This window comes from Cynocephalus volans, chromosome 1, assembly GCF_027409185.1.
Source record: "Cynocephalus volans isolate mCynVol1 chromosome 1, mCynVol1.pri, whole genome shotgun sequence".
NCBI classification, from domain to species: domain Eukaryota; kingdom Metazoa; phylum Chordata; class Mammalia; order Dermoptera; family Cynocephalidae; genus Cynocephalus; species Cynocephalus volans.
Genome location: NC_084460.1, coordinates 245,254,466 through 245,272,842, shown reverse-complemented (window position 1 = coordinate 245,272,842; position 18,377 = coordinate 245,254,466). Strand labels below are relative to the sequence as shown.

At 41.1% G+C, this 18,377-nt stretch overlaps 2 protein-coding genes across 2 annotated transcripts in view; both read left to right on the top strand.

The window, feature by feature from the left end:
- Positions 1-345, top strand: part of LOC134369412 (cytochrome c, testis-specific-like) — a 31,829-nt gene extending 31,484 nt beyond the window's left edge. The window contains exon 4 of the mRNA XM_063085885.1: positions 245-345. Coding sequence (XP_062941955.1) covers positions 245-345 — 101 coding nt within the window. The remainder of the gene's footprint in view (positions 1-244) is intronic.
- A 1,271-nt stretch (positions 346-1,616) lies between these two features.
- PDE11A (phosphodiesterase 11A) overlaps positions 1,617-18,377 on the top strand; it is a 393,277-nt gene continuing 376,516 nt past the window's right edge. The window contains exon 1 of the mRNA XM_063110282.1: positions 1,617-2,528. Within this exon, the coding sequence (XP_062966352.1) occupies positions 1,617-2,528 (912 nt within the window). The remainder of the gene's footprint in view (positions 2,529-18,377) is intronic.

The following is an 18,377-nucleotide window of genomic DNA, read 5'->3' as shown; positions in this document are numbered from 1 at the left end:
GTAATTTAAAGTGATGAACACATAGCAAGTGCTCAATACACCTTATCTGCTTAGCTCTGAGGACATCTTCCAGTAGTAAGCTTTACTGTGTAAGTCAACTGTGTTTGTCCGCGAGGTGGAAGCCCTGGAAAAGTTTATATCTGCCTCCTCTGCAGTCCTATTACCCTCATCACTGGCATTTAGTAAGAACTCTGCTGGACTGTCTTGCTGTCCCAGGTTCTCCATCTGCTTTTGTTTCCCATAGAACAGGAGACCCCTAGGCTTCAAGAAAGCATTATCAGCCTGCTCCTCTTTGCTGGCAAATCCCGAGGTAAATCTGATGTTATTCTCAGCCTGCCTAGCTGAGACAAGCCAATCTCAAGCATCTCCCAAGATTAAAAAGAAAGAAATGCCTCCCCCAGAGGAGATACCTTTGCACATAAACTCCAGGACACTGAGAATAAAGGAAGTATTGGTAGCCTTGTGGGACAGAGTGGAGAAAGAAGGAAGAGATAGCAAGTCATTCATGAAAGAAAGAAATCATCCAGTATGCAGGATTGGCTGGCAGGAAGCCCCTGAGGCCCTCAAATCCCCTTTGCTATTGGCTCCTGCTAGATAGGGTCCCCTTAATCCAAGGACTGTTTTTCACTCTCTCCCACTGTGTAACCCTCTCTGCCCCAGGTCCATGAATTTGGCTAAAGTCACAAAATGCTCTCATAGGGAACTTCATCTGCTAATTTCGGGGAAATTCAGTTCCATTAATATTTACCAGACGCCCACAAGGTGCTGGGCAGTGTTAGTGGGCAGACCCAAAAATCCTGTTAACCAACAAAACACAATCACATCCCAGAAAAATAACCCTGCCCTTCTCTGAGCATCCTCATTTCCTCGGAGTCCACTTCTGGTTTCTCATCTCTGCAAAACATCAACACTTCTTTGTACCAAGGCTCCCACTGGGCTCCCGCGGGGCCTCCTGGAAACGCTGCTAAGGGATGAAGGGGCGGGAAATAGGGAGGGCTGGGGAGGTAAGGGAGGAAGGAGGGGAAGGAACAAGGTGCGTTTCCCCTTCTAATCGTGTTCCAATCAGGAGTCGGCAGTGTTCCCAGGCGCCGATTCCGGCCGTGCAGAGACTCTTCCAGGAACCGCCTGGCACCCTGGGCTGCGGACTTCGGCTGGTCTGGCGTCTGCGTCTCCCTCCTCCCACCCCTCTCCTCCGTCCTGGCTCTGTGCCTCGCTCAGGGGCGTGTCCTGCCCTACCTTCCTCTCACAGTGGTCCACTCGTCCGGTTACAGCAGCAGCAGTAGCGGCGGCGGCGGCAGCAGCCAGAGCCAGAGCAGCGACAGCTCCGGTCTCCAGAACAGGCGCTGTGGCCGCGGCAGCAGCTCCGTGCCGGGCACCTGCGCGGAGCAGGAGGAGCGGGACGAGGTGGGGTGGGGCCAGCCACCCTCAGCCGGAGAAGGAAGGGGCACTCCCCAGCCGGGCTTCGGCTGCTCGGAATAATCTCCGGCTGGCAGGGGAGGGGGCACGGAGCTGAGAACGCTGGCGGGGATGAACACGTGCAGGAACAGCTAGAAGCCCGGGGTCAGGAAAACACTTGGTCCAGGGGTAGCGAGGCAACGAAAGCTGTGTCTGGGACCATGGCAGCCTCCCGCCTGGACTTTGGGGAGGTGGAAACTTTCCTGGACAGGCACCCAGAGTTATTTGAAGATTACTTGATGCGGAAAGGGAAGCAGGAGATGGTCGAGAAGTGGCTGCAGAGGCACAGTCAGGGTCAGGGGGCATTAGGCCCAAGACCCTCATTGGCTGGCACGAGCAGCTTGGCTCACGGTACCGACAAAGGTGGAAGCAGTGTTGGCGGTGGCACTGGACCAAACGGCTCTACCAACAGACAGCCCACTCCTGGTGGCGGGGACTGTGGTGGGGTTCCCCTGAGTCCCAGCTGGGCCAGTGGCAACAGGGGAGATGGGAACCTGCAGCGGAAAGCTTCTCAGAAAGAGCTAAGGAAGAGTTTTGCCCGCTCCAAGGCCATCCACGTGAACAGGACCTACGATGAACAGGTGACCTCCAGGGCCCAGGAGCCCCTGAGCAGTGTACGGCGGAGGGCGCTTCTCCGGAAGGCCAGCTCTCTGCCCCCGACCACAGCCCACATTCTCAGTGCGCTGCTGGAATCGAGGGTGAATCTGCCTCAGTACCCCCCTACGGCCATCGACTACAAGTGCCACCTCAAAAAGCACAATGAGCGTCAGTTCTTCCTGGAACTGGTCAAAGATATCTCCAATGACCTTGATCTCACCAGCCTCAGCTACAAGATCCTCATCTTCGTCTGCCTCATGGTGGACGCTGACCGCTGCTCTCTCTTCCTGGTGGAAGGGGCAGCTGCTGGCAAGAAGAGCTTGGTCTCCAAATTCTTTGATGTGCATGCAGGAACCCCACTGCTGCCCTGCAGCAGCACAGAGAACTCAAATGAGGTGCAGGTCCCCTGGGGCAAAGGCATCATTGGCTATGTCGGGGAGCATGGAGAAACGGTCAACATTCCTGATGCCTACCAGGTAGGACTTTGCGTCGTCCTCTCCTCCCGGAGCCCCACTGGCTTGGGAGCAAGTCTTTGGTTACCCTTTGGCATCCAGGAACACACTGAGACTTTACAATGCAAATCTTGCTATTTAATTTCCTTTTTGAGTTTAGACTTACAATGTTACTACACCATCTTTGATGTAAAGGTCTTTTCATAACACACAGTGGCTTGTGAGAAATTCATACATCACCCAATAATACCATGTGTTTCTCTGTCAAGATATTTTGTCTTTAAGAATATCAGTGTATGATTTTAGAATGCATTTATGAGTTTTTAGAAACAGATGTCACTCCAGAGTTCCAGTGTTACTCTGAAGAAAATGGGCATTTTGCTGTCTGATGTCTTTCGGGGACCATAATGCATTTTCATTCCCTAATTCATGGTTGCAAAGGGAACAAAGTGCTTAACTACTTCCCTATCCCCTGCTCTAGCTTCATGTTGCATGAGTTCCAAGGTAGAGCAAGAGAGGAGGAGTGTCATGGGAAGAATGGGCCTCTGACCCATTTGTGCCTTCTTAGCATCTATTTTGACTGTGGCTGAAGTTAGAGAGGTTGGACAAATAAAGGGGTTAGTAATCTTTAGGCTTAAATACAGCATTATCCATAGTCAGCTTTTGACAGAACTGAGCAAGTAGGTTTTTAGTTGGCAAAACAATAAAAGAAAAAACTGATAGTTTTTTTTTTTTAGCAGATCCAAAGGCAATCAGCAGGGCAAATGTGCTGGTTTCAAGTGGAAAAGAAAATCCAACCTGTTGTTGTCTGGTTTTTCTAAGTCTTTCATTTTCACAGTCATTTGAACTTGATGTTAGATGCCAGATCTGAAAGCCAGTCAGTTCTAATTTCTTCAGTATCTATTCACTGAGTGTGATGAAACTGGATGTAACTTTCTGAGACTTCTTCAGGGTTCATAAGAATTGAAAGTTCTTATCCTTGATTATGAAAGTTTTGTAGTCGTTTGATGAGTACTTCCTTGAGTTGTCTCATAGATCTACATGTTTTTCTAGAGTATAGTTGCTGTTGATCAGAATAGCAAAAGGGGTGGGAAAGACACTAGAGGTAAAATCCTCTCTATTTCACCTGAAAGTTGACAGTTTTACATTTAAAATTGACTAGCTTGCACTAAAACCAATTTTCATATTTTTGTGGATGTCTGTCAACATAACATTTTCATATTAAGGCATGCCTGTCAGAATACCTTTTTCATTAACCTTTTGTTATTGATTTGGTGCATTATCCATTATATCCTTCTTGAAGACTTTGATAGGTTTAGGTCCAGCAACCAATTAATGATTTTCAACAAGTGTCTATTTCTCTACAATCCTAGAAAGCCATGGGAAGAAATAAAAGCATTTAATAATTCATATGTTGAAGATTCTGTTTAAAAAATTGGTGAACGATAACAAACTCTTTTCTTTCCTATTATTTACACATCCTTATTGTGTTCTAAAAGCATCCGTTTTTGGTTGGATGATACTTGTTATAGCCTGGAATTGCAGTCTTTCCTCTTTATTGCCTTTACTTTTCTTATTCATCCCCAATTGATTTTCTCCCATTTCTACAGCTTTTATTTTTTACTGTCCTCTTTCAGCTACTTTTATTTAATATTGTTCATATACTGTACTTTCTTCAAGAGCATAATTCTTGGCCTCCTCAGCAGTTAACTTGTCTTCCTTCTGCCTAGAATTGTGGTTATAGGTGTATTGCAGGCATAGAAAATTAGGTTTTCAGCAGCTGCTGCTTCCTGTGGGCTCTGCCCTTGCTCTGCAGACAGAGTGTAAAGCAAAGTTGCCTTTTAATGTCGGAAGCCAATATTGGGAAAGGAGAGTTACTGGTTTTTTCCCCCCAGAGTAGTAATGATGGCTGTAAAGAAGACTGTGTTGTTGGGACTGGCAAAGGCAGGTAGGGGGAGGATGCTATATGGGTTGGGAGTTTAAGAACTTGGTTCACTTTAATTTCTATCTGGTTTGAAAGTTTCTCTTTTCTTTCTCCTTTGGCTTCTACTATATATTTTTAACTTGGCGTGTTTTTCTTCACTTTACTTATGCTATTATCCTTTGATAAAACTACTTTTTTTCTTTATTATGGTACACTATAGTCACCATTAGTGTGACCTTGGGAGAGTTTCTTAATCTCTCGGTCTTAATTTTCTCATTCACAAAATGGGAGCAATAAAACCTTCCTGGCAAAGATTATTGTTGTGAAAATAAAATGAGATATTGCATTAAAGTCCCTAAAACAGTACCTGGCACATTGCAATTACTCAGGAAATTATAACAGCTTGTGATGATAGTGATGACATCTAGTTTGCTAGCACTCTTTTTCTCTCTCTTTATCTCAATTATTTTTTTCCTTGTTATGGACTGACAAGTGAACTCATCATATTTTGACCAGCCTGATCTTTCCCTGAGTCACACTCCACGCTTAAGTTAATTATTTTAGAACCAGCTTTATATTCAAGGAATATACAAATATCTATCCTTCCACACTCTACTTAAAATTCCCCTAAATGTGGTTGATAACACCTGACCATCCCTAGCCTATCAAAAGTCCTACACTTTGTTCCTCTTAGTAACTCCTGCAGTATGAACTTTTTACAGAATTGTATTAATGTTGCATCCCTCCCCAATTCTAGCATTTCTCCCCATCCTTTTCATTTTCTGGTGACAGATCTCTATTAATGAAAACTGACAACCTTCCAAATGCATGTTCTTTCATCATGATGTTATTTTCATTTTTATCATATATGTAAACATCTTGAAATTTTTATGTCAAAAATATAACCATCGTTCCTGATTCTTTATTAACCACTATATTTTTAAGGTGCTTCTTACTCAGATTCAGTTAGTGTACTTTTTTCTTCAGGAAGTGAAATTCTTGTCACACAGTTTCAAAATCTAATCATTTGATAATAGACTGATAATCCTCTTGGGGGTTTGTAATATGGGCAAGAGAAAGGCATTGAAGACAGTTATAAAATCATGATAATAAGTATGAGATTCTAGAGTCAAGGGTATAATATTTAATGAAATACTAAAGTTGAATAAAAGTTTCAACAGCAAAAACTCACTTTATTTTATTATTTTGCATTTGTTTTCTTCATTAGTCCTAAAAGAATTTGAAATTAGAAATTAGGAGAAAAATTAAAATTGCAAGTGGAAAAAAACACCCCATTCATTTTAGGTATCCAGTAGGGATCATAGTGACTGCAATTTACCTTTTCCCCTGACATTTATAAGTTATTAAACAGCTCACTTTAATATAGTAATGAAAAAATTGCCCTCAAGAGGTTGTAAATAAGAGCACTCAAGTAACAGGTGTTCTCTTTGAGATTATTCTAAGCATTCAAAATACAGCAAATACAGCACTTTAAACATTAATAACAAGCGTGAGATGAATTTTTGTTAATGTTTATAATGATGATACAGGTGTTTGATGGGGTTGGGTCTGAAAAGCAGCAGGATGTTTTGTTAGATGCACTGAGAGGAGGAAAGGAGTGACGCAGAGGGTTACAGGTGTGCCGGGCTTTCAGAAGACCTGACCTGTTTACACAGCAGATTCAGTTATTCATTGGTTCCAACAAACATGCACCCAGAATCCATTACACCTAAGGTCCTGGGTAGGTGGCCTCTGGGTGTACAAAGGGGAGAGGACATGCTTCTTGCTCTCCAAGCACTTACAGTTGAGGGCCATGTACTGTTCACAAGTTACTGAAACCAACGTGTACTTAATACAAGGCACCAAAAAAAAAAAAAAATGGTATTAGTCACAGAGAGTTGAGTCACTTTGTGACTGGGCTCACGATGGAAGACTTCATGGACAAGGTACCCTTCAAGCTGTAAACAGGGTTAGATTTCTCAGCTGGAGATGGTTGAGTGGTAGAAGTGACCCAGGTACAGCAAAATGGCTTCAGCAGAAACACAGTGATGAGCAACCACAAAATATGTGTAGGGGACAGTGAGTGGTTTAATTTGGCCAAAGTATTGCATATGCTATAGAGTGAATATGCAAAAGTAGGATGAGAGCAAAAGAAAGAATGATTTTGAACACTTGGCTAAAGAGTTTGAGCTTAATCAACAGTGGGCTACAGGGAGCCCTTAAAAACTTAGCGTGATCAAAGTGGTGTTCTGGGTAACCTGGTGTCAGTGGCTGAATGGATTGAACATGGGGAGGCTCAAAGCTGTGAAAATAATTAGGAGTCTATTATGACGGTCTGGTGGAGGCATGATGAACAACTAAACTAAGGCACTGCAGGTGTGGATTTGGGCTAGGAGGGAGGGAAGTCAATGGTGGCTCAGATTATAGATAGACCTAGGAAGTATGGAGAAGGGTAATGCTTTTATCAAAAGAGAAGCTGGGTTAAGGTGAAAGATACTTAGTAGGGCCAGCTACGTAATTTGTGGAGCTTAGTGCAAAATAATAAAGCGGAATCCCAGCTGAGGGTGAAGAAGTCAATCTCCCCCTTCCTGAGATTCTGGCCTCTAACACACAGCAACCTCCAGACTGGGAATTCTAAGGAATTGCAACCTCCAGGCAGGGGAGTTCTCAGTATCTAGATTGGGGCTGGGTGACAAAACCCCACTGAGTTGCCTGTCAAATGTGCCATGGTGCTGCCAGCTCCAGGTGAGGTTAACCCCAACCTTGCGCCATCCTGAGATGATGTGGGGGCATGGACCTGACCCTCCCCGTTCCCAAAAACAGACTCCATCCATAAGCAGAGGGCAATGGCAGATGAGTGACATGGGACTCTCCCCCAACTGGTGTGACATGGTTGCTGATGCTGGTCTTGGGGCAGGAGTGAGAGTGGGGAGGTCTGGTGGGGGGGCCTGGGTCACCAGGGTGGCCAAGAACCAGTCCTAGGCAGGCAGTGGGAGGGAAGACTGCGTGTGAGCCAAGGTTCCAAGCTGTAGGCTCATACTCCATTGTCCCATTGGACTTCACTTACAAAGCACAGATTCAAAGACAAAGTTATTAAGAATTTCACACAGTACAACTTTAAACCTCAAGCAGACCTGCAACTGCATTGGTCCCATGCTTATGAAGCCACTCATGATTCTGAGTCATATTGAGTCTAAGGTGGGGAAGTCCAATTTTATTCCAGCCTAATGTCTACTGCAGCCCTTCACATGGCCTCAGCACCATCCTAACTGAATTATGTGCTCTTTCCAATGCCTGAGTAATGCATTTCTATTTTGGCACTTTGTACCCTTTCTGTCAGGACTACTCTCTCTCTGTCTTTGCTCATTCAAATCCTTCTCAGAAGGGAGACCTGATTGCTCATCCCTGAAGAAAGGAAATAGAAAACAAAACAAAAAAATTATACATAAAGTTGTATTTAAGAATACATTGTACTATATCAATATATGTTTATTATATATTGGCTAATAACATAATGATATTTAGTACTTCATTTTAATTGAATTTCATTTTTCATTTCACTTTAGAATAATCTTCATTGAAATAACTACATTTAAAGTATTTGCCTCAGAAGGAATTAATTTTAGGTATGAAAGTGCTTCATCCCCTGATGGGCCAGTGTTGACAGATATGGTCTACAGTCCTGTGCTTGAGTAGCTGAGATTTGCTTAAAAAGGCAAGTGTTGATCCTACTCCAACACTGTATTATAAAGGAGTCTCATGAAATCTTATTTTAGCTTTGCATATAGTGTTTAAAAAATTCCCTCAAGCCTAGAAACATGTTCACTAGCCCAGAACCAAAATTGATTTTGTGCTTGAAGCAGGAAACATTTGCTATTTCAGCCCCTCTTCTTGACAGACACGTGATCATGATAAACACAATGACAATTTCATTTGCTGCTTTGTCCGTGAGGATAGATTACAGAAAAGGTCCAGTTGCTACAGTCACGGAGAGGTAATTTAAGGTTAAGTTAATTTTTTCCCAACCCATAAGCTAAATGTTTACTAATCTGACCAATTCATTTTGGTTCTTGAGGTTTGGTCACCTGTTTGTTTACAAGCCTGGTTTAATTTGGAAGTTAGTGTTTGATATTTAATACAGTGCTGAAGAGTCATATGAAGCTTTCCTCTGAAATAGCTATGAGTTGTTTTATAGGAAAATCAACAAGATACTTACTTCTTTAGTCACTTATTTTAAGGGTAGCATTGTGCAATGTAACCACACTCTTTTAGAAAGTGGATTTTGAATCATAAAAAAGGCAATTTAATCATAATGTGGGTTGGGTTTCTAATATTTTAGGAGCAACTTTGGTTCCTGGTCATTTATAGGCATTGAGGCTAAATTTATTTGTTTATTTATTTATAGGATTAAAGTAGTAAAGAAGGTACAAAAAAGGTGTATTTTCTGTAATTCCCAGGGTTTCTCATTAATTTCCTTGCATTAAAAAAATCTGTATTTTCTATAATTCCTAGGGTTTCTTATTAACTGGTTGGTTTCAACTGAACAGTGGTTTTACACATTAATGATAAGTTATGTTTTCTTTCACAAAGTATAGCCTAAGCTGTTGCAAATTTAGGACAAGAAATCTTTTTCACCTAAATGAAAAAATGGGGAACCTATGAGATACCTCTTTAGGGTATCTATTTTTTTTAAAAGCATAATGATAGAGGTAAAGGGAAGCTCCACTGCTAATTAATAATAACTCCATTTGTGCAGTACTAACTACAAGCCAGGCATTAGCTCCTTAGCCAGCATTGTCTTTTTTAATCCTCTCAACAATCCCCTGAGGTAGCTATTATGAACCCCATGTTATGGAAGGAGAAACCTAGGGGTTAAGTAATTTACTCAGAGTGACTAAGCTGAGAAGTGAGGAAGCTAAGATCTACTCCTGGTGTGTCCTCTCCTGACCATTGACTATTGTACACACACTTAGTCTGTCTCTTTGTCTTCTCCTTTTCTCTGCCAGTCTAAATCCTCACACCCTTCAAAGCCCATCTTCACGAAACTCTTGCTAATCCCTGCCTCATCTCACCCAAACTGGATATGTTCTCTCTTTCCTTTGAACTTCTGTAACACTTTAATGTACTTCTTTGTATTTTCTTAGTATTATAGCTATTTGAGTATTTGTCTTGACTGTGAACTCTTTGAGATCAAGATCATGACTTCCTCATTTTACATACACTGCAGTGGATCACACGAGGCTTAATACAATGCTTTCCATTCAACTGAGTAATTATCACTGATACATCCCTTATATTGTTCAGTTCAAATATCTCTGAGGAGAAAGTTCACCCTATACAGGCAATGTAGACAGCTAAGTCAGGTAGTTGATATCCTGAACATACCTTTTAACTCTTTGGACCTTAGTTTAAAGACTTTTTTTAAAAAAATAGGGCTTATGATACCCAGATGATAGGTGAATTATCTGAATTGTTTGTCTGTATTAATCAGGTCTTCATGTTAATTGCTCTATCCCTACCCTCCATTGCTTTCTTTTGTTTTTGTTTTTTTTCTTTTACTTCATTCCATGTGGAGACCATGTTAAAGAGAGAGCAGACAGACACTAACCAAATACTAACAACTAGTCACAGCCACTGTCAACTTCTAGGCAAAGGCAAAGGATGGAGCATGACTGATCTAACTAGCTGAATTTTCTAGTTTTCTCATGATTACTTCATTCATGCAGTACAACTTCCTGAAGATAAAACACCCCTTCCAGCAAAAGGCCTTGCAAATATTAGGATTTTTTCTTTGCAAATCTCTTCAAATGTGGTGGATCATATTGACTAATCTTGTAATTCTTTATTTTCCAGGAACATTGCACTTCCATGTTACAATCTGATGTTTCACACATTGTGAAAAAGTCTCATAAAAGTTCAAACTTCTAAGATGGTTGCATTTATAACCTATTCTTTCCCAGATGTAGTTATTAGATGTCCGTGGGGCATGACTAAGTAAGAGCCATCTCTTTCCCTTTTGTTTCTTTTAATATTTGACTGCCTTATTCTCTCCAAGTAATTCTGTTTATTCTCGATACTCTATATCCCTAAAAAAATCCCACAGAAGGTAACCTGGACTAAACACACTTACAGGGAAGACATGACTTTGGTACAGTTTATAGAAACTTTTCCCTGCACAACCCGATTAAGCACATTCGTTTGAGACTTGAGTTCTTAGGTTACTAATCTTTTGCAGTTGTTAAACTGCAAAAGACATCAGAGTGTAATAGAATGTGCTCTAAACCTGGAATGAGGAATCTTGGATTCTCTTCCCAGTTTTGCCTTAGTTTTTTCAGTTATAACATAGGGATAATATGTCCAGATATGTCTATCCCATAGGATTTTTGTAAGGTTCTAGTCATTAAGTCTAATAATTATATTCTAATGAGATTATGGGAAAGCATATTCAAAAGGATAAAATAAAAAGTGTAAGTCTTCATTAATGTTTTAAAATAGACAATCCACCAAGCTTTCTTTACAGGGGCTGATTCTGGAAAGGACTTTGCAAATAAGAGGAGACTTTCCATCTAAAATATCATAGTACCTGTATTGACTACGTTTTCTTATTTTCTATATTCTTGATGCTCTGGTATTTGGGGCCTTGATCCTGGAGAGACTGCACCTTTTAGGGCTAGCTAATTGTAGAGATAGCAAAGGATTCCCCTTTGAGGGCACTTTTGATGTATGAGCCCACCAATCCAGAGCTCACACCTTCAACTATCTTCTTTATCAAACTCTTACAAGTTAAGACAATATTCCCTCTGTCCAAATTCATCCAAGGATCAGGCACCCAACAATTAGAGACCACCCGTATGGCCCAGACCCCAATAAAATTACTCACACTATCCAATCCTGAACTTACTCAGGCACCTTCCCTGCCTGGCCCATTCCTTCCCTGGAGAAGCTCAATACAGGCTCTGCCCTTCCCCCTTCTGCCTCCTGACTGACCCTGGGCCTTCCCCATGTGGTCCTGCATGGAGCAGCATGTCTCCTGTTTCTAGGGATCTGTGAGTATGAACTCCTGAATGACAGTAATTTCTGTGTCTGCTGTCTTATCACACCTGATTAAAACAGATCCAGGTACATTTTAACACAGTATCTCACATACATGATGCCTTAAACACAGGTAATGATTATTTTAAAATGTAAAGTAATCAAATGACTTAAATGAACATCAGTTGTCAGGATTTACTGGCCATAATGCATATTCTGCCTTTGACAAGCCCAATTGACAAATGGTCAATTTGGAGACTTCATATGGGGACTTACAGCACAGAAACCCAACATATACTTTTGGAATTATACATTATAGTTGGCCCTCCATGTCCATGGGTTCCACATCAGCAGAAACAACCAACAGAGAATGGGAAATATTCAGGGAAAAAAATGATATTTGCATCTGTACTGAACACATACAGACTTTTTTCTTTTTCATTATTTCCTAAACAATGCAATATAGCAATGATTTACTTAGCCTTTACATTGTATTAGGTAATATAAGTAATCTAGAGATGATCTAAAGTACACAAAAGGATGTATGTAGGTTATATAAAAATACAATACCATTTTACATAAGGGATCCAAGCATTATGGGTTTTGGTATTCACGGGGATCCTGGAACCAATCCCCCACAGATACCAAGGGATGAATGTATACTAGAAAAATAGGCATATCTATCAACTGCAAAAGGAAATTTAACATACCATAAAATTCACCCACTGTAAAGGCACAATTCTGTGCTTTTTAGTAAATTTACAAAGTTGTGCAACTATCACCACAATCCCGTTTTAGAACATTTCCATCATCCCCCCAAAACTTCCCTTGTTCATCCCCGCTTCCACTTGTAGTCCTAGGTACTACTGATCTGTTTTCTGACACTAAAAATTTGCTGTTTCTGAACATTTCCTATTAATGGAGTTTTATAGTATGTAGTCATCTTTTGTATCTTGCATTTTTCACTTAGCATTATAATTTCGAGCTTCATCCATGTTATGGCATATATCAGTAGTTCATTCATTTTTTAGTGATGAATAGTATCCCTCTGAAAGGATACACCACCTTTTGTTTATTCATCCTCCAGTTCATGAACATTTGAATTGGTTTTAGTTTGGAGCTATTATGAATAATGCTGCTATGAACATTCATGTACTCATCTTTGCATGGACATTTTATTACATTTTTCTTGGTTAGATTTCTAGGACTGGAATCATTCAGTCATACAGTAAGCTTATATTTAACTAAAAAAAAAAAAAAAAAAAAAAACTCCAAAAACTGTCAAACTGTGTTCCAAAGTAGTAGTGCTATTTTACATTCTTATTAGCAATGTAGGAATGTAGGAAGGTTACAGTTTCTCCAGATGCTTACCAACACTTGGAATTAACTATATTTTTTATTATAGTCATTATAGTGAGTGTGTAGTGGTGTCTCATTGTAGATTACAAGAACTTTTGAGCCTTTACTTTTTCCAATTAAAAAAAAAACTAGATGGTACTCCTTTTTCATTTAAATAGCTTTGCGCAATTTAATGAGCTAACAGTTTTTATGGGTATTTGGCAACTTAATGTGCATGATTACATATTTAAAGTTTTAATAATGGCTGTAATGGAATTAAGAACTGTAAGCTTGGGACATTGTGGGAAAGATTATCCCAGGGTTGCTAGGGAAACCATCTAGATTTTCATCCTTTTCTGCATAAGGTCCTCTGGAAAAGGTGAAGCTCTAATTCTCTCTCTAAAGGCCACCTTTATGGAGTACTCACTTTTCCCTCTTAGTTTCTTCATCCTCCTTTTGCTTCCAGAGGGCCACTAAGCCAGAGGGCATATACTCTGTGCCATGTTAAGGCTGGTTTCTTTCTTTTCTGGCCTCAGGTATGTGAGACTGGAGTCAGATTCTTCTTTCACTTCCTGTTCTTTGAGCACTGGCTTTAAAAGCCCAGGACAGCCATAGCATCTCCTTTTCATCATAACCCTGAGATTATCATGCACAGAAGCAAGGAGAAATGAGCCAGTAGAAGCAAGTATGCCAAGTGTTAGCCAAGCAGGGAGAGGAGCACAAAATCTCCAGAGAGGAGGCTGAGAATGCAGGTGGGAGCTGAGAGTGCAGGTGGGAGCCTCTCTCCTTTGCCCTTCATTTTTTAAATGAAGAAACAAGAGAAACAGCTTCTGATTTGGTCCCTCTTTTTTACTACTGCCTGTTGTGAATAGACAGAAAGGAACTGGCACTCAGGGAGTGCCTAGTAATTTAAAATATAAAGGGCAGGAAAACATTTTACCACCTCTAAATTAACCAAATTGAGATTATCTGCTGTGTTAAATTCAAGAACAAAAAGGTCAGCTGGGAAAAGAGGAGCCACTGTCATAAAAATGTTTTATGCTTAAGACCTCAGGTTTCTGTTGAAGAAAGAACCAATTTTATTCTATAGAAATAGCCTCAGAAGAATCAGGACAAAGCATTTATGTACATAGCAATATAGCAATATTAATCATTTCTTGTAGCAACCATATGAAACTATATAATTTAATCCGAAATTGTATGGAAATAATTTAATGCAAAATTATGTGGAAAAATATGAAGACATATAATGAAATAGATATGCTTTCTCAGTCGCAAGTGAAGCCAAACTTTATTTCCTAGCCACCTCCCCTCCGTTGATCAGACCCTCCTCCTTGAATGCTAACTTAGCACCTACCACAGTATCTGATACATAGTAGGTTCTTGGTAAATTGTGTCTGAATGAATGGAAGAGCCTTTATTATAGCCTTTATTTTGTCTCAAGACAGACGCTTACTGATGGGACTATTATGTAGGTTAAGGTTTCTCAACAGTGGTACTATTGACATTTTAGACCAGATAATTTTTTGTCATTGGGGGCTGACCTGTGCATTGTAGGATGTTTTACAGCATCCCTGGCCTCTACCCACTAGATGCTTGCCCAGTCTCAACAATTAAAAGTCTCCAGACATTGTTAAATGTCTCTGGAGGCAAAATCGCCCCCTCCCCTTTTGGGAAATTTGGCAATAATCTTATACTGCCTTAAGAATATTCATAAGTTTACTGATGTAACAATTCCAAGGTCATCCTAAAGAAATGTTTGTGGGTGTTGTGGGTGTGTGCAAAGATTTGTCTATCTGAATACTCATTGTATTGTTGTTTATAATAGTGTAAAATTATCAACCCAAACATTGAACTAGAGGGTTGGATAAATAAATTATGGTATATCATAAAATGAAATATTTAATCAGTGGAAATTGCTCATGAAATATTATTAAATGAACAGAGTGTATTAGAAAACAGTAGAATCTCAGTTTTTTTAACAATAGCAACAGCAGCAACAGCAACAAATCACAAGGGGAGCGGTTGAGTGTGTCAGCTTTGGGATTAGACAGGCTGGATTTGATTCCCAGTCCCACTATCCAAGAGCTGTGTCATATTTTCTCTCTCTCCAGTTGCTGGTTTCTGCAATCCTCAAATGGGAATAGTGATACTTGTTTTAAAAGGTTGTTGTCAGGTTGTTTCATATAAGTAAAATTTTATATGAAAAATGCTTAACATACTGTTTGTCACTTGGTAAGGACATTAATAAAGGTGATTTCAGAGTGGTGGGCTTAAGAGTAATTTTCTCTTCTTTTGTGTTTTCTTTTATGTTGTTTTGCAAAATTCCAAATATGTATTAATAGTTTAGGAAACCATGGTTGGTTTCACATATGCATCTCCAAAGCGTAGTGGCACACAGTCGTAACACAACTGAAGATTACTTCTCCCTCTTCTGAAGCTCAGCACAGGTCTTCCTGATGGGTGGGTAGCTCTCCTCCAGGAAGGGATTCTTTTCTTCCTGAGCATCCACACCTTCAACTTGGGGCTTCCAAGGTTGCTCTTGGCATCAACATCCCATCAGCAGATGAGGGGAGGAGAGAGAGAGAAATGGGCAAATGAAGTGGGAGGTTTTTATGGGTCAGGTCACAGAGTGGCACACATCATTTCCTGCTCCCATTCATCTCTGTAGATTCTAGCACTCAGGGACATGGCCATCTCTAACTGCAGGGAGGCTGGCAAATGTAGCTTCACCCTGCCACAAAGTGGATCCCAGCCCAGTCCCCTTCTGTCACTGCATGCTGTTCAAAGTCAAGGGCCTTGAGGTGGTGAGCTGTCTTCTCCAGCAGGTCCTCATGGTTTTAACGGGCAGTGCTCATGTTAACTGCCTTCAACAAGAGTTGAGAGGGAAATCAGCTGGGTTTTGGGAAAAGGATCAGGAAAGTATAGGGAGAGGATTCTTGCTGTTTTATTTTACAATGTTATTAATGGATTGTAGAATAGGACTCTGAAGATAGGAAATTTGCTAAGGAGATTGTTACCTCTACGCTGAAAGGTTCTAGGGTTACAAGGTCAAGAGTAGGGACCAGGCCAAGCTACATATTTTATGGGACATAGTCAAAAATGAAAATGGAGTCTTACCAGGGAAAGAGAAGTCAATTTCCCCTTGCTCTAAGCCAGCTATACCTCCTGAGGCCAAACGTCCCAACCTGTGATAGATGGGCAATTCCCAAAGGATTGCAATCTCTGTGCCAGAATGAGCTTGTTGCCTGGATCAGGGGTGGGCAAGAGGCCCCTACAGAGTTGCGTACTGAACGTGCCATGGTGCTATCAGCCTGGGGTGGGGATGGCAAGGGCCTTGCCCACCCCGAGACACTGAAGGGCTCCTGCTGGGGATGGAGGGCAACACTAGAACATAGGTCCCCCGTCAGCCTTACCCTGTTGCAGCCCTGAGTAGAATGAGGCAGGGGTCATAGGGCTGGGCTAGGGAGCTGGATGCTGAGAATCCATCAGAAGGCTGGACCATAAGTGAACCCCTGGAGCATGCTCCATCAGACCTTATGAACAAAACAAATTCAAAAATAAAATTATTAAGATTTTCGAGATAATGACTGCAGAACATTAGACTTCAAGGGTAAGGAGGCTTCTTCACATGGGGCCCTGTGTGACTGCACTGGATAGCTGGACACAGACTCATAAAGCCAGCCTGGGATGGGGCCTATGCCATGACTTTAACCCTAAGATGGATGATGAGAACAGCAACCTCTCCATGGAAATGTAATCTTTTTTCCTTTTACTCTCCTAGTACTTTGCCCACATAACTCTTGTTATTTATTCCATTTTCGGTCATTTTAATTTTGTTCACCTTTCTCTGCATTAAACTGTGAGCTCCTGGAGGGCAGATGCTGTGACTGTCTCAGCTTTGTAGCACTCCCTGTGTGTGGCACAGCACCTAGTAGCACAGAATAGGTAGGTACTCAATAAATATGTCCTATGTTATATGGATAAATGAGGAAAAGGAATGTAATTGAGAATTCTGTCACAAGGGCAGGTGGCCTAGGTATCAGTACTAGGTTACAAGGTCGGAGTAGGACTGGGAGTTTTGCCAATAATGCTGAGCTAGGCCACTTATAGACTCGGGTCCTTGCACTTTCATATATGTAGGGCTAGGATGGGTTCCCAGATCAAGTGGTCAGGTACAGATCTATAGTGGTCCAGGCTGTGAATGTTCAAGAGATGAAGGGACAGAGAACCAAGAAATTAATCTATTACCAATAAAGAAGAGGAACTAGCAGCGTTGGGAGGATGAAATCAAGAGAGAAAGGTAGCATCTATGACTCGCATAGTGACGAGGTAGTTAAGAATGGCAACACTGGAGCAAAGGAGATATGTTCCGTCCATGTGTTTATTTAAATGACGATAGTAATAGCTTTCAGGCGAGGCAGAGAGAGTATAAGAGGTCAGACTGGGAGCTCTCTCACATAGGAGTGGTAACTTAAATCAAATTAATGTGTAGAGAGAGCCCAGCACCAAGCCTCTGATGGAAGCAAATACACTGCCCCCCTACCCCCACTTCCACTTTCCCCCCAAAGAACCCAAAGTATCTACATTTCTCTAGTTTGTACTGTTTCCAGGGAGCATCCTCCAAGCTTATGAGATTATTCTGGGGACTCGATTTTTTTTTTTTATTATCTACCATTACCCTAGAAAATACTCAATCCTGTGAGAAATATGCAGTTCTTCTGAAGTCATCTGTGACCAGTTTTGTTAAACAGCTGAATGACATTTCCAAAGACGGTGATCATGACAGTTGACAGTTAATGCTCCCAAGCTCAGAGGAACAATAATGTCAACAAATACATTTACCCAACATGCTTCTGAATCCTCTGCAGTGCCAGCTCCCCCTAACATCTCTCCTTTTTCCTTTGTCTTCCTGTATTTCCTCCCCTCTCACCATGTCATTGTCTGTGCTTTCCCTTGCCTCTTTTCTGGCATCCCACACCTGTCATTCTTCGGTGCAGTGCTTCCCCTTGTCCTCGCCAGACTTCCCTTCTTTGTCCCCTCCCGTCCTTCCTCCCACCTCCCATCCTTCCTCTTTCCCATCTCTCTTTTACCTCATTCTCTTTTCTTTTTTCCTTGTCCTCTTCTTGCCTTCTCTGACCTTACTGACTTTAACATAAAGCTTATACAACATGGAAATAAGTATTTGTTCCCAGTTTTTAATTCTAAAATCAAAATTTTAAATCTCATAGGCCTCCCTCAGAAAACAACCAAGTTTCTTTTTTACTTCCATGTGGCCTGTGGTCATATCCTTCTTTTCAATTTTAAAATCAGATACATGAAATATTAGTTTTGTTTAAGTACACAATGTTTAATTACATTTTAAATTGTTACCCCATGCAGCCCTTGGTTGTAATTTATTTCCTGTGGATCAGTGCCTTGCAATATAAAAAGAACCTTGACCTCAAGTACATTCTAAGGCAAACAAGTCACAGGGAAATTTGTATTTAAATGCTTGGTGTACAACATCCAGACTTTCATTAAAATGAGAACAATAATAAGTATTCTTTCTTTGGTATATCTTTTCTCTTGGTATCCAC